This window comes from Gadus morhua, chromosome 9 (assembly GCF_902167405.1).
Source record: "Gadus morhua chromosome 9, gadMor3.0, whole genome shotgun sequence".
Taxonomy (NCBI): domain Eukaryota; kingdom Metazoa; phylum Chordata; class Actinopteri; order Gadiformes; family Gadidae; genus Gadus; species Gadus morhua.
The window spans coordinates 3,205,438-3,228,826 of NC_044056.1; the positions used below are offsets into that span (position 1 = coordinate 3,205,438).

Consider the following 23,389-nt stretch of genomic DNA (forward strand, 5'->3'; position numbering starts at 1 on the left):
TGAAAATTAAACAAGTCAATCATCTGTGGAACGGGCAGGGCTCGAAAAACTCCAGCCAATCATTTCCATTGCCACCGAGTTGCATTGGACAGTAAGTACGTCAATCAAACGGTCGTACTGCACTACCCCTCCCCCGCGCCCCGCGCGCGACCCCTTCGTGCAGTACTCGTGACCCAGAGCTCGTGACCCAGAGCAAGCTCCTGTTTGTTGTTATCCTGCGGTAGCTACTGGAACTAGTTAATCCACATTTGGACCTAGCAGTAGAAGACAATTTCCATGGCAGACAAGACGCCACCATCCCCACCACCACCACCACCACCACCAGCAAAGAGAAGGAAAACTCTTTTTCAGAGAGTAATTGATAATAAAAACGCTGAAAGAGAAAAACTGAAATCAAGAATAATCCTAAAAAACCGATGCTTGTGTGGCGGTTGACCTAGTTTCAAAGTTTATACCGTTTATACTCGGTAATACCGGTGTGGAGACGAGTGTATTACTCGGTGTGAAAATGTCCACACCGCGGCAACCCTAGTGAAAACCAGGACTTCCAATACAATTATATGAAACAAACATACATTTTCTAAAAATAGTAATGATTTATGTGACCGTTTAATGTTTATAACATCTGGTCCAACCATAGCAGCGAGAACGTATTCTCAGCAGGGGGTGCTGGGAAAAAAAAAACTTAGCCTGCACTAGACTCGCAACTCGTTACATTGATAAAAAAAGATGTATAGCAGCGCAGCTCAATTACACCAGTGCATGCATTCGCGCACAGTTGAAAATCGATCGTTCACATCCAGCTGCTCACAGAACAAGTTTAGCGCACCACCGCTACCCTCACACTTTTTTATATAAACCTTTTTTCAGCACTAGGTCATATGAGCATTAAATAAATGCTGCGTCTCAAAATGCCTTGGACAGCAGCGAGGATGACTCGCTTTGCCACGGGCCGAAACAGTTCGGAGCGACCACAGCCAGAGCGAACACAGCGGGGCAGAGGAGTGTCAGGAATAGTCTTTGGTGTACACATCAGTAGGCTACGGCCTATTTGCACTACTGTTTAGTGGCAATGCAGTGTTTTATTCGATGCCTTTTTATTTTGGTATATTATTTCAATGAATACAATTTATTTATTCATAAAAAACGGATCTGGTCTTCAAATCTTTTTTCCAAATATAGGTCGTCTTACAATGGGGTTTGTGTTTATATTCGGACCAATACGGTACAGCGGGCGCTCACATGACGTTAAGCATTTCCTGGTGCATAATGTGACGCTTCAGAACCTAAAATCCCGTTTCTCCTCGTTGACACGACAACACATAACCGGCGTTTTCAGAAATCTCCACTTTGGCCGGAGTTTTTTAGAAATGATCGTTTTCTGTGATAAGACAGGGCCTCGGACAGGGGTGTTGCAGCACCCCCAGCACTCCTACTTCCCGCGGTACTGGGTGCAACTTACAGCTGAATGTAGTGCCATGTTGTTAAACGAAAACCTACGCTAGCCTGGCTCGCTCTCGCGCATCTCTGTTCGCGCTCGTGCATGATTGCGCGTCCAGGTACTTGGAATGGGTGGAGTCAGAGTCAGCGTTGAAGGAGAGGGGGTAGGACCATTTGAGTTGTGTATTTTCAAAATCTGCTGGCGTTTCGCAAATCACCTACCCAACCTTTAACCTCTGTATATATATATAGGAGAGGTCCTCTTAAAGGTTGGGTAGGTGATTTGCGAAACGCCAGCAGATTTTGAAAATACACAACTCAAATGGTCCTACCCCCTCTCCTTCAACGCTGACTCTGACTCCACCCATTCCAAGTACCTGGACGCGCAATCATGCACGAGCGCGAACAGAGATGCGCGAGAGCGAGCCAGGCTAGCGTAGGTTTTCGTTTAACAACATGGCACTACATTCAGCTGTAAGTTGCACCCAGTACCGCGGGAAGTAGGAGTGCTGGGGGTGCTGCAACACCCCTGTCCGAGGCCCTGTCTTATCACAGAAAACGATCATTTCTAAAAAACTCCGGCCAAAGTGGAGATTTCTGAAAACGCCGGTTATGTGTTGTCGTGTCAACGAGGAGAAACGGGATTTTAGGTTCTGAAGCGTCACATTATGCACCAGGAAATGCTTAACGTCATGTGAGCGCCCGCTGTACCGTATTGGTCCGAATATAAACACAAACCCCATTGTAAGACGACCTATATTTGGAAAAAAGATTTGAAGACCAGATCCGTTTTTTATGAATAAATAAATTGTATTCATTGAAATAATATACCAAAATAAAAAGGCATCGAATAAAACACTGCATTGCCACTAAACAGTAGTGCAAATAGGCCGTAGCCTACTGATGTGTACACCAAAGACTATTCCTGACACTCCTCTGCCCCGCTGTGTTCGCTCTGGCTGTGGTCGCTCCGAACTGTTTCGGCCCGTGGCAAAGCGAGTCATCCTCGCTGCTGTCCAAGGCATTTTGAGACGCAGCATTTATTTAATGCTCATATGACCTAGTGCTGAAAAAAGGTTTATATAAAAAAGTGTGAGGGTAGCGGTGGTGCGCTAAACTTGTTCTGTGAGCAGCTGGATGTGAACGATCGATTTTCAACTGTGCGCGAATGCATGCACTGGTGTAATTGAGCTGCGCTGCTATACATCTTTTTTTATCAATGTAACGAGTTGCGAGTCTAGTGCAGGCTAAGTTTTTTTTTTCCCAGCACCCCCTGCTGAGAATACGTTCTCGCTGCTATGGTTGGACCAGATGTTATAAACATTAAACGGTCACATAAATCATTACTATTTTTAGAAAATGTATGTTTGTTTCATATAATTGTATTGGAAGTCCTGGTTTTCACTAGGGTTGCCGCGGTGTGGACATTTTCACACCGAGTAATACACTCGTCTCCACACCGGTATTACCGAGTATAAACGGTATAAACTTTGAAACTAGGTCAACCGCCACACAAGCATCGGTTTTTTAGGATTATTCTTGATTTCAGTTTTTCTCTTTCAGCGTTTTTATTATCAATTACTCTCTGAAAAAGAGTTTTCCTTCTCTTTGCTGGTGGTGGTGGTGGTGGTGGTGGGGATGGTGGCGTCTTGTCTGCCATGGAAATTGTCTTCTACTGCTAGGTCCAAATGTGGATTAACTAGTTCCAGTAGCTACCGCAGGATAACAACAAACAGGAGCTTGCTCTGGGTCACGAGCTCTGGGTCACGAGTACTGCACGAAGGGGTCGCGCGCGGGGCGCGGGGGAGGGGTAGTGCAGTACGACCGTTTGATTGACGTACTTACTGTCCAATGCAACTCGGTGGCAATGGAAATGATTGGCTGGAGTTTTTCGAGCCCTGCCCGTTCCACAGATGATTGACTTGTTTAATTTTCATGTCAGTACTTCTAACTCAGTGGCTGTAAGCGGGTTATGATAAGGATTTCAAGTAATTTTGCAAAAATGGCCAAAAAAGCAAATCACCTATCCAACCTTTAAGCCCATCAGTTACTTGCCTCCACAGTGCATCAGTGTCCCTCTCTATGGCTCCCTCTCTCTCTTTTCCACTGTTTCGAGAATTCATATCGATAAAGCGAGAAAGGATGTAATGATAACGGAAAGAAAATAAGGGCTCCATGGTCATAATTTAAATATAATTCAATTAAAGCGTGTAAGGAGGAAATGAGACAATCTAGTTGTGGGCCAGCAGTAGGGATGGGAATCGAGAACTGGTTCTTGTTCAGAACCGGTGCCGAGTCAACCGATTCCTTGGAATCATTAGCAAGCCTGCTGAACGATTCCGCTTATCGGTTCCGGTCGCGGCAAATGCGTCATGACGTCACACACACGCTGCTTTGTTTTGGTTCAGAACGCAGCAAACATGGCGCCGCCGAGGAAGAAGCGCACTGTGCGTTCACACCAAACGCGAGGAGGTGACAAGATCCCATACAAAGTGAACGTAGAGACCAGAGATGGAAATTAACTTTTTTGCCCATCAGCCACTGTGGCAGGTAGATTTAAAAATCTACCAGCCACTCATCTTTTTTACCAGCCACTTTTTATGCGCTATATTTCTTTTAAATAAATGCGTACATTTTAAACAATATATGATAGTAACAATGATAGTAACAATAGATAAGAAAAGTGTTTTTCATACACATTTTTTCCATCAGAATTGATTCTTACTGTAAGTAGGTGCTACCAAGGAACTGAGTTGAAAATGTTACACTCTTACCGCATATGATAAACAATACACAGGTATCTGCCATGTTAATGTCAAAGGTGTTACGATGACAAGTTTGGGGATAATGCATCTATACAAAGTATTTTCAATAAAAAACAAATTGACATATTAACAATAAAACAACATGCATGGCTACACCATCATAAGTCAATCTAATTAGTGCCTGAATACAAATGTGTCCACAGACATGGTAACTAACGTATGATAGTAAGCATTATTGGCCCTTAACACTAATATTCAGAAAAAACATTGCCTCAAAAGGCTATTGGCTTATGCAATACAAGTAGAGGCATATACTTGAACTTTATACCCTGAACTTTTAAACGTTGAAAACGTGCAAAAACATAATTATATATTTATGTGGCATTCAGTCCAATGCTGGAAATATATCTGTGGCATTCAGTAGGCCAATGCTGTGATAAAATATGTAAAGTATGACCAAGTGTTTCTTTCTGTTCAATAGATAGAACGTTATCAATCCCCTGTGGGAGAAATTTGTTAATGTTTGTCCCTATAAAACAATAATGGTAAAAAAATAATTACGCAACGGTAACTGCGTAAATCAAACCGTCCAATCTGAAGGCTCTACTTAACCACGCCCCCTACTCACTTCCACCAATGCAAAGCGAACAGAACTGAGTAGGGGAGGGCGAAGCATAACTAGTTTGCGAATGACCCAAAGAAACGCAACGCAAATTCAATAAGAACATGTATGAGGCTTTAATAAAATCCCGGACGATTTTTAATTCCGCCACACATTTTTTAAAAGTGTCTCAAAAAGAGGGCATGTCCGGGCAAAAGACGACGTCTGGTTACCGTATGTACGGGAAACCCATTTGATTCCTACCTGTAACACTGTTTAATAGTGTCAAACGCCGAATGCGTGAGACTTGAGAGCCCTGTTACTGGTATATTATCCCGGATGCCGGACAGTTGCAGTTCAGCAAAAGAGGCGTAGAAGAAGAAGGGATGACAGTAATGGTTGTGGAACTGCACAGCGCCGTATAACGAATGTATTAAATATGCAAATTTGATCGGACCTTACTGGAAAGTATTACCCGACACAGTGGCGGGTGAAGTGACACAATTCACCCGCCACCATACAAATCCACCCGCAAATGGCGGGTGGCGGGTGTTAATTTCCATCCCTGGTAGAGACGCGTATCGGGGCGAATTTTTCGACAGAGAAAACCGGCGACAAGTTTTGATTTGTCGCGCCACACTTTCGCCGTGCACAGGCGCTCGAGTTGAAATATTTCAACTTTGACACGAATTTCGCGTGATGACAGCAAATCAGCGTTCAACAGCGTGACCACTGAGTGACATGTGTAACGTAACAGCCAATCAGCGTTCAACCGTCAAACTCAGTGCAGTGCAGTCCGGGGTGAACTGCAGCATGGAGAAGAAAGTGATTTTTGCCGTTTGCGACTCCCGGAGCTCTGTATTTAATAGTATATAATATAATTGTATATATAATATCACGGCCAACAGCTCTGTCCGCCTCCGGGTGGCCGTAGCGTGGGGAGCTCTCATAGGGATTGGGCTTCTCAGGGTTTGTTAACCGGCGTTGCTATGGTTTCCGGTCTTGTGTGTGCCAACGGTTTATTAGGTAGGCCCATCTAATAAATCTGTCTTATTGCATATTCTTGAAGAAAGTTGTCCAATCCCGGGTTGCTTTTAACTCACTTTATTGTTAAAGTAGGCATGTTTCGGTATGGTAACTGAAGCTTAAGGGAGGGAATTGTATCTAACGCGTGGAGAGGAAAATACCGTGATCTACTTCAAGCCCCCGGGAAATCTGCACTTCAAATCACCCGCTAGTGGACGTCAAGTGGGCGTGGCCTAGTGGGCGTGGCCGGGGTGACGTAATGGCTTCAGCTTCTTCACCTATCTAAAGGTGCTGCTATCTGTGGCTGGAGCAGCCTCCAATAAGGTCTTGCTCCCTTGTGGCTATGTGAGGGTAATACAGCTTCTTAAAATACTACAGTCTAATCAATACTTCATTCACTGCCTCTTCCGTGGTCATTACAATATTATGAATAGACTGCGTCGGGTCCTCCGACGTCTCTCCCTCTTCCATAAAAGGTAAAGACATGCAATGGTGGATATCTTTTTGTGGCGCGACAAATTTGACAAAACCTGCACAGCGACAGATTATGATTTGTGGCGCGACAAATCTTCGGCGACGACGCAAACGGGCGACAAATGTCGTGAGCTTGGTTGTATTTCACGCGAATAGACGACAATATTGCCACTTGCAACAATTGTAAAGTTTCCATTTCATCAAAGGGGGAACTACCTCCAATATGCTGAAACATTTGGCCACACAGCATGCAATTCAGTTGCAGGAATGCCGCTTATTTATTTTGTTTATGTCAGTTGAATTTTGTTACATGTTGAATGCAAATAAGCACTGTTAGTATTCCAAAAGGCACAAGCTCTTACTTGACTGTTTTCAGTCTGTGTTTTTAGTTTTATGGCACATAATGATGGCATTTGGGCTTAAAAAGCCAGACAAATTTTTTTGTCTCAACCAATTGATGTGAAAATGTACAATTTCCTAATACTAGACGCACCTCTGATCATTTATTAAAGAGATGTAATACAAACAAACACATTTGTACTTATTTTCTCACCCATTGAGAATCGATAAGAGAATCGATAAGGAATCGGATCGATAATCGGAATCGTGAAATTCTTTTCCATTCCCATCCCTAGCCAGCAGAGGCTGGGTTTAACCGAATTCGTCCCATAACCTTATTTTTACGTCGTTTTTATATTATGAATATTTTAGGATTGTCTTGTATACCTGAACCACACTTAGGCCTACACATTGGAAGTGCAGATAGGCTACAGATCGTGTTATAACGATAATTGAATAAAAGCTACATGTCTACTTATAATATTATAACTAAATTAAACCAATACATTTCAGTCTGGTGATTTTTTCAGAAGGGGGGGCGAGCTGCGCAGTGCACGCTCTATACAGATCTTGTTATAACAATAATTGAATAAAAGCTACAAGATCTACTTATAATGTTACGACAAAAATATATTTATATAGGATATAATCTATATTTTAATTAATTAATTCAATATTAAACTAATGCATTTCAATCGGGTTTCAGAACAGGGTCGGGCTGCGATGTGCACGCTTTAGCATACAGATCTTGTCATAACGATAATTGAATAAAAGCTGCATGGTCTACTTATAATATAAAAAAACAGTTCTATATTTATATATATAATCTATATTTTAATTTTTAATTAATTTAATATTAAACCAATGCATTTCAATCGGGTGATTCTTTTCGACTTCAAATGGGGGGAGCAGGCTGCGCAGGGCACGCTCTAACAGAACTTCCTATTGAATAAAATCCACATGGTCTACAAATAATATTATTATTGAATAATGTTATATTTATAATAAAATATAATATCTAATTACATATTTTAATATGTAATTAATTCAATATGAGGGAGAGAGAGGGAGGGGGAGAGGGAGAGAGATATGAATGAATGGCCCGCGAACCGCGCTGCCTGTATGACCTGCGCATAGACAGTAACAAAAACAGCTGAGACGGTAGAGGGGTTAGAAACCAATAAATAAAATAGGCTATTTATTTCATGTAGCCAATTTTTTCACCCAAAAATGTGAATACCTTGAAAGTTTAAAATCCCCCCCCAAAAAAGCTGAAGCTGCGGTGGCAAGCTGTGGCCTCAGGGTCTTAGGCTCCTCAAGGGGCGGTAACCCTCGGACACCGTGGTGGTCAGGGAAGCCGTCCGATTGAAGAAGGAGGCCTTCCGGGATATGATATCCTGGAGGACTCCTGACTCGGTTGCAGGGTACCAACAGACTCGAAGGGCTGCAGCTGCTGCCTTTGTCGGAGGCTAAGCAGCGGGTGTGGGAGAAGTTCGGAGAGGCCATGGAGAAGGACTTTCGGTCGGCACCAAAGTGTTTCTGGAAGACTATCCGGCACCTCAGGAGGGGGAAACGGGGAACCATCCAAGCTGTGTACAGTAAGGATGAGACTCTGTTGACCTCAACTGAGGAGGTTGTCGGACGTTGGAAGGAACACTTTGAGGAACTCCTGAATCTGAATAACACGCCCTCTATGTTGGAGGCAGAGCTCGAGGTTGATGGTGTTTCGTCGTCAATTTCCCTGGTGGAGGTCACTGAGGTAGTCAAACATCTCCGCAGTGGCAAAGCCCCAGGGATTGATGAGATCCAGCCAGAAATGCTAAAGGCTCTGGGTGTTGAGGGGCTGTCATGGTTGACACGCCTATTCAACATCGCGTGGGAGTCGGGTACAGTGCCAAAGGAGTGGCAAACCGGGGTGGTGGTTCCCCTGTTCAAAAAGGGGGACCAGAGAGTGTGTGCCAATTACCGGGGTATCACACTTCTCAGCCTCCCTGGTAAAGTCTACTCCAAGGTGCTGGAAAGGAGGGTCCGGCCGATCGTCGAACCTCAGATTGAAGAGGAACAATGTGGTTTTCGCCCCGGACGTGGAACTACGGACCAGCTCTTCACTCTCGCAAGGATCCTGGAGGGGGCCTGGGAGTATGCCCATCCGGTCTAAATGTGTTTTGTGGATCTGGAGAAGGCGTATGACCGGGTCCCCCGGGAGAAACTGTGGGAGGTGCTGCGGGAGTATGGGGTAAGGGGATCTCTCCTCAGGGCCATCCAATCTCTGTACTCCCAAAGCGAGAGCTGTGTTCGCGTCCTCGGCAGCCAGTCAGTTTCGTTCTCAGTGGGTGCTGGTCTCCGCCAGGGCTGCACCTTGTCACCAATCCTGTTTGTGATATACTTGGACAGTATATCGAGGCGTAGTCGTGGTGGGGAGGGGTTGCAGTTCGGTGGTCTGAGGATCTGGTCACTGCTTTTTGCAGATGATGTGGTCCTCATTGGATCATCGGCCTGTGACCTTCAGCACTCACTGGATCGGCTGGTGGCCGAGTGTGAAGCGGCTGGGATGAGGATCAGCACCGCTAAATCTGAGGCCATGCCTCTTAGCAGGAAACCGGTGCATTGCTTACTCCGGGTAGGAAATGAGTCCTTAGCCCAAGTGAAGGAGTTTAAGTACCTCGGGGTCTTGTTCGCGAGTGAGGGTACTATGGAGCGTGAGATTGGCCGGAGAATCGGAGCAGCGGGGGCGGTATTGCGTTCGTTTTACCGCACCGTTGTTACGAAAAGAGAGCTGAGCCGCAAGGCAAAGCTCTCGATCTACCGGTCGATCTTCGTTCCTATCCTCACCTATGGTCATGAGGGTTGGGTGATGACCGAAAGGACGAGATCGCGGGTACAAGCGGCCCAGATGAGTTTTCTCAGAAGGGTGGCTGGCGTCTCCCTTAGGGATAGGGTGAGAAGCTCAGCCATCCGTGAGGAACTCGGATTAGAGCCGCTGCTCCTTTACTTAGAAAGGAGTCAGCTGAGGTGGTTCGGGCATCTGGCAAGGATGCCCACTGGGCGCCTCCCTTGGGAGGTGTTTCAGGCACGTCCAGTGGGGAGGAGACCTCGGGGAAGACCCAGGACTAGGTGGAGAGATTATATCTCAACACTGGCCTCGGGATCCCCCCCGTCAGAGCTGGTCAATGTGGCCCGGGAAAGGGAAGTCTGGGGCCCCCTGCTTGAGCTGCTCCCCCCGCGACCCGACCCCGGATAAGCGGATGAGGATGAGGATCAGGATGAGGAGGTGTTGTTTAAATAAAATGCTTTTTAAATTTAAAAAAATCCTGGGATGTATCAAACCGTGGGTCAAAAATCGTGATACAAACCGAATCGTGAGTTGGTGTATCATTACAGCCCTATAATATATATATGTATATATTAGGGCTGTCAGTTAAACGCGTTATTAGCGGCGTTAACGCAAACCAATTTTAACGGCGTTAATTTTTTTATCGCGCGATTAACGCAAATTCAAATATATTTTTTTATTTGCGTTCAAAACAAAGAAGCAGTAGCCTGACTGCTATGTTCAAGGCAGTATGTTTGCATGTTCATTGTTAAATTGCACTATAGGCTTTTTTTTGTATCTTCCTGTTTTGATCAGTATATGCCAATGTTGTTATCAATAAAAAAACATTTGCACGAGAACAATTAATGGGACAAAGAAATCAAGGGATATTTAGCATAGAAAAAAGATTTGCGATTAATCCCGATTAATCGTGAGTTAACTATGACATTACAGTTTTTCTCAGTCGCTTTGGTTCATTTCGCAGATCAGAATTGAAATTCTCAAAACTACCGGTTCAATCTTCACATCAGTGTGTCACTTCTCTGCTCTTTCCTACATTATCAAATGCTTATGTCATTTTGATCAAAATTCATTGTAATGGTCTCTATGGAATAGTCTCACCCCCACAACATTTAGGTATTAGTTCATTGCATAAGTCTTTACATGCAAAATGGTTGAACAAGTTCTCATAATATGTCAAGCATATTTCTATACATTTCTATACACTGGCATTAGACTCTTTTTTTTGTTCGTTTTTCTAAATCTGTCCTGAATTGGTAAATTGCTATCAGGTGAATCTTGACTTTCTCTAAAGAAGGGAAATGTGTGAAGTGTTAGATCAACCAACGATCAACCAGTACTGGAATAGCTCAAAGGTGCATCTCCTCAACCAAGAACTGGCAATTATATATATAGCTGGAGCACAACACAAGGTTACATTTTCTGAGAATTTGTAGCCCAAAAGACCGGAACGTCAGGAGTTTAAGGGTGACTGCACTGCAATTCCTACAGCAATGCATGTACAATTTACCCTAAGGAGATTTTCCTATGTTCACATTTCTAGCAATGAGATGGTCTGTCAACAAATTACAGTACAAACAGTCAAAGCGTAAATGTGAATCTTGTCCAGTCTCTCCCACATACACTAAGGTGTAACTTACAATTTACAATAATTGTCTTCAAAACTTTAGCCATAGTTTACATCAGAACACCCCTCCAGAGTACACTGTTATATTGACAACATGACTAAGCAATTTGACTGTCTTATCCGTAGACAATGACACAAGGACTTGTCATTCTGATGGCACTGACATGTTCATTGAAACAGATATTTACTTTTGAGAGATGAACTAAGGATTTTGAGCAAGAGACTGGCTTTTGCAGTTAATCCATGGTGTTTTGCTATTTGAACGCATTGTTTTGAGAAATGCACTTACTGCTTTGCAAATTTCAATTCTGATCTGAGTAATGTACCAAAGTGACTGAGAAAAACTGTAATGCGATTAAATATTTTAATCGCTTGACAGCCCTAATATATATATATTAGAGCTGTCAAGCGATTAAAATATTTAATCGTGATTAATCGCATTAATGTCATAGTTAACTCACGATTAATCACAAATTATTTTTCTATGCTAAATATCCCTTGATTTGTTTGTCCCATAATTCTTCTCATTTTAATTCTCTTATCAACATGGTGAAGTGCATCGGCTTGTCTTGTGCAAATGATTTTTTATTGATAACAACATTGGCATATACTGATCAAAACAGGACGATACAAAAAAAGAGCCTATAATGCAATTAAACGACTGCTTTGAACAAATGTCATTTGAACATAGCAGTCAGGCTACTGCTTCTTTGTTTTGAGCCAAAGAAAAAAAAAAATCTTTTTTTTTTTATATAATAATTGCGTTAATCGCGCGATAAAAAATTTAACGCCGTTAAAATTGGTTTGCGTTAACGCCGTTAATAACGCGTTTAACTGACAGCTCTAATATATATATGTGGCAGGGCGAGGGGAGAAGCGGGCGTGGGGCGAGGTCACGTTAGGGACCACACCAAGCACAGCCCGTGTTCAGGAGGTTGCAGACAACGCCACCTTGGGACTTTCACCCAAAGATTTAATTTAGGACACGCAAGTAAGTTGACTCTAATGGCAGGAGACGTGGTTCACAGTTTTAACAATATATATTTTATTTAATTAATCCAATGGAATAATCACACAATAAACTGTTAAGGCGGAGGCTGATGTGATTGGGGGGACTAGCGAAGGGAAGGGTCCAAATAATATAAATCACCCGGGTAAATGATAATCACACACAAACACAAATCCCAGGGAAGCACAGCACACAGGAAGAAAAGGGACACCGCCACCACCACAGACCTCTGTAAAGTAAAACAGACAAGAATCAAAACACAATAAAACAAAACTAATACGAAACAAAAACGGGGCAAACAATCAATCCAAACAAAATATCCTTTGCTCAAAAACAGAAAAGAAAGTAAATAAACAATCTATCTTCAAAGCAAAACAAACCCAATGGCCAAGGCGACACACTTATGAAAATGGCTGTAACGGTTCCGGCCGTGGTAACACAACGCCAAATCTGTTGCAACGCTGTTAGTAGGCAGTGGCGATCCTAGGTCCAGTTCCGCCCCGGGCAGCGATTGTTGACGGGGGGGGGGGGGGGGGACTTCAGTGAGGGTTTCACTCCGTCTATACGAACAAGTGTGCGCCTGCAGCCAGAGGGGGCGCCAAAATACCTATTCCCCACACAATATTATGTCGTACTTCATTGATAACCGCTGCGCAGCGCATTTTTTTTTTATACTGCTCGTGGCGCCCCCCATGTGATTTGCCGCCCCCCACAAATATGCCGCCCCGGGCGTCTGCCCGGGTCGCCCGTGCGTCTGCCCGGGTCGCCCGTGCCTAAAACCGCCACTGGCTGTAGGCAACAGACAACAAACAGCGCTATACACAAGGACAACAGGCAAAGCTGGTAACACAACAGCGGACGGCGCTGTAATTGAAACTGCAGACGAAATATAAGACAAAGCAGCAGGGTTCAGCCGTTCAGGTTGCTCAGTAGCCGTCCCTCATCTAAAAACAGAATGTATAAAATTGGTAAAAATGTTTATTATTGAAATGACCGTATGGGCCCAATGCTGAATTAAAACACACTATACCTGTTGACTCGATTAGCGGCACACTGACGATAACAGGGGGGAGGAGCCTACAGCTACATGCGGTACCTACAACCGAACCATTGTTAGCGCTAATATTTAATAATCAGATTGTGCAGACCAAGAGGACACTTACCAACGCAGGCCAACGGGAGTAGCGCACGCTAATAGCGGGGCACGGCAGCTCAAGCGCTCTGCAGCAAAGCAAATGCACCCAAGAGTCAACAACAACCTCAATAGAATCTCAGAAACAAAGCAGCAGCTTACCACCTTACCCGCCGCGAGACAACACTTCGGACCGGAAGTCATGCATGCAATTGAGCGCAGAGAGACAGAGCACCGGGGAGACCTGCCTCCTTTATGTAGCGTTCCCCCTACCGGCTGCTATGCGCACTTCATTGAGTGTCTACTACTACATTCATATATACATATATAGGTAAGGTCTGTCTCACTTGTATTCATTTTACTCTGAAATAACTTGAATGGGACTTTAGATGTCTGGGAATAAGCAGCCCAGCAGTCAGGTAGCTATTTAAAGCTATAATAAACTGCGTATTTTGTATATTTAGGTAAGGCATTATGAAAAATGTGCATGCGCAAAAAGTATACAAATAATTTGCCCCGCGCTATGTCCGCATTTTCCCCTTTCCCTCTGGGCTAATGGTGCGTTTTAATATCCATCCGTCTCGGAGGTCCGAGGACGTTGCCTAGCGACACGCACAAACACGCCCCTTTTCCTCGGACGGCGATCTCGCCATCTCGGTTGAACTCAGTGGTGACCGAGCGAAATTCCGAGACAGAATTCAAGATGGCTGCGCCCATTGTGACTTGAAGTATGAACTGTTTTCATTGTGCTTGGACAACTTTGGTGGTTTAAATGGTAATTTCAATCACTCGTATTACTGCAATACCTTACTGCGACCGTATCTCTGCCTATGTACACCAGTGGAGGCTTCTCCATTGAGGAGAGGGAGGAAGATCCTCCCTAAAATTGTTGAGAATAAAAAATGTAGATTGCCCCGACTATTGTAATGAATTAATGCCCTTAAATATGACTACTTTATTGCCTTTGAATATATAATGTTCGTTTCCCTAGGTAAAGGGACATTAGCACCCCCTATCGCCTATTGACAATTACTTCAGGGAGGAACGTCCTCCCTTCGCCGCCGTCCACTCCCATTCATTTTCTCGAAAGTACTGGCGGCCGGTGGATAACATGGGTTTCAATGGGAGAGAGGAGGAAAATCCTCCTCTGAGTGGGTGGGACCTTAAGGAGTCTGATTCGCGCAAAAATCTATCCGTCTGCGCTATGAACCAATAAGCAGGATCCCTGGATGTTGAGCAGTGTTGCCAGATTGGTCCGATTTCCCACCCAATTGGGCTACTTTTAACCATGTTAGGCTGGAAAAATTATCATTGGGCGGGAAATCTGCCCAATCTGGCAACGCTGTCGATAACAAACCCGGTCTGCATTGCCGCGGTGCTCAGTCTGAGAGACGCAGAGCAAGTGAAATCTGCGATAGCGAGATCCTAAATGCACAATGGAAACATTGGAAACGGAGGACATTGTTAACGTCTTATTACAAAAACCATTCCATTCATTCAGAAAGAGGTAGACCACTTCCCAAAATCAAGGTCATCAGAAATAATGGCAACGTCAGTGTTGTGAGTGCTACATGGTTTGCTAGGTACGCATGACTTACTGGTAGCATTACAAGCAATTGTAACTGAAAATAAACATAGCTAAATAACTTCAGTCAGTGAGGGCAAAAATAGGCCCAATAATAGGCCCAGATTTTTTTATTTACTTTTACAAATCAATAGTAGGCCTGATTTGACTAATATGCTTTGCATCCTTTCCTTCTCAAATTACAGTGATGCCACTGGTGGCTTTGTATACATTTTGTTCACATAACTCCCTCCCTGCTATTTTGTAGTTCACCAAAACACCCTGAAACAACTTGAGTCTCACATTATTATGCCACCATACACCAACAGTGCAAGCAGGCCAATGGCAACCAAGCGCGCAGTCCTTCCTCCCTCACTTTAAAAACCACCAGCCGCCACTGATGTACACAAATATATTGTATTTGTGTACAGCACTTTGGTCAACTACTGTTGTTTTAAATGTGCTATATAAATAAACTTGACTTGACTTGACTATGGCCGATAGCCTACTTATATTGGATCGCCTGGTCCTCTGCCAATGCTACCGCGACAACAGCTTTCCGGGTGGCGTCCATGTTTTCCTCCAACGACCGAGCGAAATAATAAAACGCTTGAAGTGTGGGCATGGCGTCAGATCCGAGATCCGAGTCGGTTCGCAGAGAATACTCGAACGCAGCATAAGCCCCGGATATTGGAAAAACCTAGACACGCCCCTGCACGTGTGTGTTTACATTTCCTCTCCTTTTGCTTCATAATTACCATACCGAAACTTTACCAAATAAAGTAAGCTAAAAGCGTTCCATATTCAATTACCTTTTCTGAAAGAACATGACATAACCCATAAAAGGTAGCTTTTCAATTCAAATTTTGTGTCTATAGGAATGAACTATTCTAAACCACCCCATCCTAGCTACGTACAGCCATCGACGGATTATGAGATATCGGCCCCTGAGCATGGACTCCACAGCCCCCCCCCCCTAAAAATATTATACAAATAAATGTATCTTTATTTAAACCAAACAGGATTTACAAGGGTTGCCATTTTTGTAAATTTCAACAAATTTCGTTAGTTTATAATATTAAGAACAGACAAATATAATTTTCTAGAGGCTGTTCAATGAGAAAGTGACGGATCAGCTAAGTAAAGTAACTGAACTGAAGTAACTGAACTGAAGTAACTGCGCAGGCAGGGCGGCCTCAATAAAAGTCAACAGCAAATACAGTTTCTTTTTTTTTTGCTTAGCTGTTCCACTTAGAGTTCACCGTGACAACCGTTCGCCGTTGCTCCATGTTTAAATCACAGTGCCTTGTTTGTCACCTGTGAGTGACCGCTCTCAAATTCACAAACTGAAATAGTGCCCCTAGTGATCTTTATTGATTTACTCAGTAGTAATAGGGCTAATATTGCTGTTTTCGCTTCAATTGTTGTATTTCTCTACTGATTGCTTTGACAATGCAACATTAAAAGTTACTAACACCGACTTCACACTGAAGTTCTGCTTCAGGGCCCCTGGACATGTGACCGGTTTGCCCGTGCAGTAATCCATCCTTGCGTAGAGTAAACAGAGTTGTTTCTCATCATCATTATCATCATCAGACACATGCAAGGGTAATTCCTTGGAATTACGTTTTTTTGTTAAACATAATTTCTGAAACAACCTTCATGTTTTTCAAAATCTTTGTTGGGCTCATAGGTAAACTCATTCAGTAAGTCTCAAAGAAGCACCATGTAAACGGTGGTGCTTTAATCCTGCCGATCATGGTATTGTCTTTTTTGTTTATTAAGCCACCCCACTATGAGTTTACAGACTTAATACTCATACAATATCCCTGCTTAAAGTTGTCAAGTTATCTCACTGTGTTCTCTTCCTTTTTCTCCTCCACTTCCCTCTCTTTAGTCGAGCTGAGATGGCCTATGAAAGATGTCCTACTCTGTTCCTCGCCCTCCTGCTCTGCTTGTCCCCATGGCCTGCCTCTGGAGGTTCAGAAACATTTCATCTAACCTATAATGGTGATACTTGCGTTGATGAATGTCGGTATTATAGCTCTAAGGAATACTACTGGTGCCGTACTCTATCCGGCTGGGGTTACTGCTCTCCTCAGCAAGACAAGACCTACAAAAGGGAAAATTGTCGGTCAGATCATAAATGTGGATTTTATGGCTCTACGTATAGCTGGTGCTACACAACAAACAACAAAGACTATGACTACTGTGGACTTGTGGTTCCTAGAATGTGTCCAAGAACATCCCTTCAGCTAACCTGTAACTTCGAAAACTGCATTAATGACTGCACGTATTCCAAGAAAATGCACTCCTTCTGGTGCTATACTAAAAACAGCTGGGACTACTGCTCTCCTATTCAAGACTTCACCTACAAGGGCACACCTTGTCGGTCAGGTCATGAATGTGGGAGCCATGGCTATAGCTATAGCTGGTGCTACACAACAGACAACAATGACTATGACTACTGTGGACAAATTCTAACTCTCCCGCCATGTCATGATGTTTCTCGCTTCAAACGATCATTAGACCAAAGGGGAATCTGCAGAATAGAAGGAACCGATTACACAGTAGAGCAAACTAATAAACTAGCGAACTGCACTCGGCGTTTGCGAAAGGATGCAGAAGAATTAATCAATCGATGGATTGGCAAACCTTTGCGTGATAAACCGAAATCGAATTTGTTGACTTCAGACAATCTTCGCATTGACATCCAGGGGGCATTGGGACATAATGTCAACCTGCAAATCCAGGTTAATTCCCAACGAAGAAGAGGTGGGAGCACCTCACTGGCTCAGATCATAATTCCTAACGATGCCTCAGATGATGAGATACGCACTGCCTTTACATTGAGCTTAGAACTTCGGTCAAGGGTCAAATTGGTAAGGGAAAAGTGCTAAATAGTGGAAAATCTGGCTCGTCTGGCATAGCGGTTAATCTATCTCGGCACAAATGCCACTTAATTGGGAAAAGATCCGGTGGTCTTATCTGGTCATAATATGTGGTAGCCGCAAGGCCACAAAGCAATTAAAAGCAGAGCAACGGGTTCCAACATCTGCGGTCGCCATCATTTCTCCCTCCATGATACTTGTATGTGAGACCCTACAATAACCTGCCAAAATATGCGTGAATGCTGATTCTAATGTGACACAATGTACAACCATGTTAGTCTGAATCCAGAAACACAAAAAGCAAAAATACAGCTCATCTTCATGCAGAACTAATGCTTTGCTGTTAAACTTAATTAAACTAAACAGGCTTCTGTAACTTGCCTTATGTTATCCTAATATGTGTGCCTTGTATGTTACTTGCTGTAATTATCGGCGATCGCACACTGTATCAGTGCGGTGTCACTATTTAATAAAATCCACATGTAATCCAATGTAACCTCATATATCACAAACTGAAATGTATTAATATCCAACATGGAGGGACTTCTTTCTCTCTCTGGCCAAGAGCTCTTTTTGCTGTCCTTGCATTATTTTCCCCTGGGGCGCCCGCTGTCTACAACTTACTACCTACTCTGCTATCCTGCTCCATCTGGACTCAACACTATGAACACTGTGCCTGGGAGGCTACCAGTGTGCCAACCTCTCTGGCGTTGAAGCGCGTAATTCGATTTTGGGCCATCAGATTATAATCTCTGTTTTATCTTCCTTTATCTTATTTTATGTAATTTTTGTATCAATGTTACACCACTTTATTTGAGCCATTTTTATAATACTCTTTTGAATTGAAAAGTAAAAGAAAACCAAAGTTAAACCTTGTTTTCCGACTCGATTATTTGGTTTCTGATTGCTACTCTCTGACATAGTCATCCAATTCAGGCGGTCAAGAGAAAACTTCTTTAATCAAGTGTGATTTATTAGCCAAAGCTGTGTGAGGTCTTTGATATGCTGCTTGTCAGAACAACTAAACATTACCGTTGGCGAGGCTACTTAAAGCAAACGCTACCCGTGTCCTTAGTTCACCTATTGGCCAAACCTCTCATCTCCTCACTATCAGAGCCCTTCCTCGAGCAGCTGCATAGAACTACTGACCTGGGGGCTGTGAAAGGCTTGCATGGTAATACCAGACTCTTTGACTTTCGACAGTCTGGAATAGGGACGTGCACCGGAATTTTGAGGGGCAGTTGCTCTGACCTGAAAAAAGGGCACCCCCCCACCCCCCCTTTTATTAATATATTAATACAAATAAGTAAAACACTGAAATAACTACTACTAACGATAATGCAGAAAAACATGACTTGAAGAAGAAGAACATTCAGTGGAGAATATTCCAGCCAGGGGTCATCATTATACCATTGGACTTCAAAAGAGCGCCCATCTGGATTTTGAGGGAAATTTACCATAGGATGGCAAGGTCCGACTGAATTGGAAAATGTGATGAAGGTCTGATCGTATTTTAGATTGCTGCTCTGTACATGAGCTGGATCTGTGGGATTAGCCAACCTCAGCAAAAAATCGAAATCTTTGGATTCTGCCCCACTCTTCATCTCAATATCCTCCCTTGCTGATGTTCTCCTCTCCCTCATCTCATCCTCTTGCTCATCTCTCCTTTCCCAGTCTGTCCTGATCTCATCTGGGATTGGCTCTGGCTCTCTGAACGCAGCTTATGCACTGGGCTCATCATCTGTCCAATGACATATTATTGTTATTACCATTACCATTATTATTGTTATTACCATTATTATTATTATTATTATTATTGTAATGCCCACTAGAAGCAGTGGTATTTATGTTCTGCTCAGGCAAGATCTTTGAAAGGATCTCTAAAATAGCCTGTTTTTTTTTAGATTACAATTTTTTAGCATGCAGCTCTTTAACCCGTTACTTTCTAGCATGGTCCTCTCATATATGGTGATCAGCACTTAGGCCTACCTGCCCTATGTGCCTCCTCCTGTTCCACATTTTCCGAGTGTCTGGAGGCTTGTGGCTGCTCCTCATCTTAAATGTAATGTAATTATGAAAAATTGCCATTAGTAGGCTATCGCTTTATCACTATGCAAAGTCTCTGTCCCAACTTCTGTTTGGCTTTTTCGTAGCCAACCCTGTAGTGATGTGCTCCTCTTTGCTGCCTCCTTTAGTTGTCTCTCTCTCTCCTGAATCCTCCTCTTTTCACTGGGCAGTTCGGCTTCACTTAACAATTAACAAACAATACTGAGGGGAAAAACGGTCCGTCTAGTTACTGGACCAGATGAAATGAGACGGAGAGGTAATAAAGTCTGTCGGCACGAGGACCTTGGATTTATTAAGGAAAGTGGCAACGGTTATACAGAGTCATAAAGCGTGACAGATCAAATATGTCTAAGTCCCTAATCAGCGCTGATGGTTCGTCCAGAGCTTCGCCTCCGTGGAAGGTCTGCTTCACTGTATCCTCCTCTCGATGAGGTGTGTGCGTTTGAGGTGTGTGTGGTTCTGTGTGTTTTTGCTTGACCTTGGCTCCCAGGCCCTGGTATATGCACGTGTATCTCTTGTGTTCCTCCTAACGGGGGAGAGCGCCTCGAAGTGTCTCCTGTGTGATAAATTAATGTGGCTCTCCCGTTCTTGAGGATGACTGGTGCATTGTCTGAGTGTCCACCATCTGCCTGGTTGGGAAATGGGGCCTTCGGCTCCGGCCTTGACCTGACTATATATTATCATGTTTGTGTTATGTGTTCGTTGGGTTAGAGCAAGAGTTGACTATATTGTAATGTGACTGCCATGTGATGTGCTCATCAGGCTAGGGTAGGAGTTAGCTATATTTGTAATGTACATGTGACGTACTCAGCAGGTTATTTTGCCCAACATATCCCCCTCAAGTCGTCGCAAGACGACTTTTAATCATTAGGGGTACGAGGGATAGGACTCCAGCGCAGGACTACCATTATAAAGCCATTAGAAATAACAGAAAGAAGGCAAAATGATCATAAAAACAAACAACCATGAGCATGGGACTAAAACAGCTCGCTGGACCGGGTGTATGGGGAACCAGTGGGAGAAACGCCACCCATGCTTCAGACATGGGCATGCCATACACACCCCACCTAGGGGGTGGCATCCACCCCGGCCTTACATCGCGAGCAGACAATAGCAACAATACTGGCAGCAGATGATACACAACAAAACCAACACCAAACCATAACAACAACAACAAAATGCAACAATAAAACTAACAGTAAACAATAACGATATAAACAAAAATGCAACAATCACACAAACACTACACAATAACAATCACAGGAAAGAAATGCAACCATGAAACGTGTCCCTAAATAATAATAATAATATCAGAAAGATATGAGGTACACAACGAATGGCAATCCCCCTCAACCCATCCCTAGATGACCACACACTAGGATGTGAGGAGGAGTTAACTGGTCGTGTAACAATAAGCAATCACACGCATGGGGTATTCAGGGTAGGCCCGGGCCACGGGAACAACTGAAACCACGGAATAGTCCTGAGCGTCATCACGGGCAGGTGGTCGCAAGGCGCCACCTGAGCATTAGACCCTTTTATTCAACTAGGCTCAGGACCTCATCTGATAAACGGGCAATCAAGGCTCCTGGAATCTCGCCCGTGTGTATCCCCGAGCTCCATCTTGTGGGACAGCGATATAAACAACAACATTTGTGTTCCCGGCGTCGGTTGCGTAGACGCGGGCATAGATATGGGAGCGGCTAAAAACAGTGAAGCGTACAGAAGCAAATACAGCCAGGGGCGCCCTCAAGCGTTAAGGGAACGGGCCGCGGCCCCTGGTACCGGAACGCAGATCCCTGGTCCGGGCGACGTGGGTGCATCAGGTGGGAGGGGGGTGGTGCCGTTGGCGGGGACGGGAATGGGGCAGCCCGCCTGGAGAGGTTACTAGCACGTCACAGGCGGGGGGGGGGGGGGGGGGGGGGGTGTGGTGGTGGGGCTGCAGCATACGGTGGTGGAAACAGGAGCACGGGGCCGTGCACCTGGAGAGGCCACTAGCACTCACGGGTAGATGTCCGGCTCGGCGGGGACACAGTCGATGGCGGGGGTTGGGAGTGTGTAGGGGAGCTCGTACTCAAGGTCAAAGGTTGCAGGGTGAGGGAGGCCATACTCACAGTCAAAGTTTGCACAGGAAATACAGACCACTGTCAACAATTAATGATTGGTAAATGAATAATGAAATAGTAAAGCAATAATAAATAAAATAGTAAATCAATAATCAGTAATAAGGCAAGAAGAAATCATTAACCAAATAGTAAATAGCAAAGCAATAAGAAATCAATGATCGAATAGTAAATCAATAAGTAAATCCAAAAGGGCATACATATAGGTGTAACCATAAACAAAATAAGAATCAAAATCACAACAAATAACTCTAAATATATGTGACGCAAAGTCCTACAGTTTCAGCATGCATTGAAAGTCAACACCACAAAAATTATCAAATAACCACAACATGCTAGTGTTCACCATCTATCCTGTCCGACCATGGTTTTCCTGCACAGATATCTACACCACCGTTCGCTTTTATGGAAGGTAGCACAAAATCACTTAACATCGCCTGGAAAAAATGAAAAGTTCTACCACACTATCAATCCCAGCATAAACCACAATCCAGGGCTGGTATCCATACTGAATGATGTCGATTCAGGCTTCATCTTTCCCCAGGCCAGAGACAGTCTTTTGGGCCTGGTTCAGACGTGATTGTGTGTGTGTAAGGGCGTGTCAGTGTCAGGGTGACGGCCAAGGGGTTTGGGTCGGAAATTACCTCTGTAGTTGGTGGTGGGGTCCGTTTGCAGTGGCTAGGATGGGAAAAAGGGGGGGGGGGGGGGGGGGGGTGGGTCAGGTGATCTTCATGTATTGGTGCGCTGCATTGCGTGGGGGCTCTTGGACAATGGTGCAGGGGGTCTATTCTATGTTCTCCAGCCAGATCAGGTCAGGCCCCTCTGGTGGTCCCTCGTCCAAACTCTCCGGTGTATACTCGATCCCCAGGTAAGCTTGGATGGCACCTGCTGCACCTGTAGCACCCATCGCTCATTGGGCTCTCCATCCATCCTGTGAAGGGGTCATTAATGCCGGAGCTCTCTGCCAACTCTAATCTGAGGGACTGTAACCCTGCCAGCGCCCTGGCCACCGACCCATCCGTACTGTGTTATTGGGGATAAAAGTACAACATGTCGTCCTTATCTTCCCACACACCCCTCCTTGCTCTGCCAATAGCATATCTATATCTATATAGTCCCTTGACCTTATCCGTGGAAAAATTGACCAACCGTTGCTGATTATAGTATATATTATTTATCCAATCAACATTTTTGTTAATAGTGGACCACCAAAACAGGACTGATTCAAACCCTGCTGAAATTTGATTGCATCATCCTTGGGTAGTTGGTCGGCTCCGGGCGTGTCTGCATCTGGCTCCTCCTCCGGCCCTGGAACTTTGTGTTTCTCTTGCTGGAATTACAAACTTATGTACAACAGTTAGATGTTCAAACATATTTTCCTTAATTCTATTTCTAATTACTCTAATGGAAGTCCCTTTTGGGACCCTCGAATGTTAAGTGAAGGCATGGGTCGACCCTTAAGCATTTCATGCGGGGTTAGATGCGTTGTTCTGTTAGT

At 44.1% G+C, this 23,389-nt stretch overlaps 1 protein-coding gene across 1 annotated transcript in view; it reads left to right on the plus strand.

Annotated features, from left to right (window-relative positions):
- Window positions 1-18,572, plus strand: part of LOC115551367 (uncharacterized) — a 33,309-nt gene extending 14,737 nt beyond the window's left edge. The window contains exon 2 of the mRNA XM_030367072.1: window positions 16,708-18,572. Coding sequence (XP_030222932.1) covers window positions 16,718-17,710 — 993 coding nt within the window. The 5' untranslated portion in view covers window positions 16,708-16,717 and the 3' untranslated portion in view covers window positions 17,711-18,572. The remainder of the gene's footprint in view (window positions 1-16,707) is intronic.
- The last annotated feature ends 4,817 nt before the right edge of the window (window positions 18,573-23,389 follow it).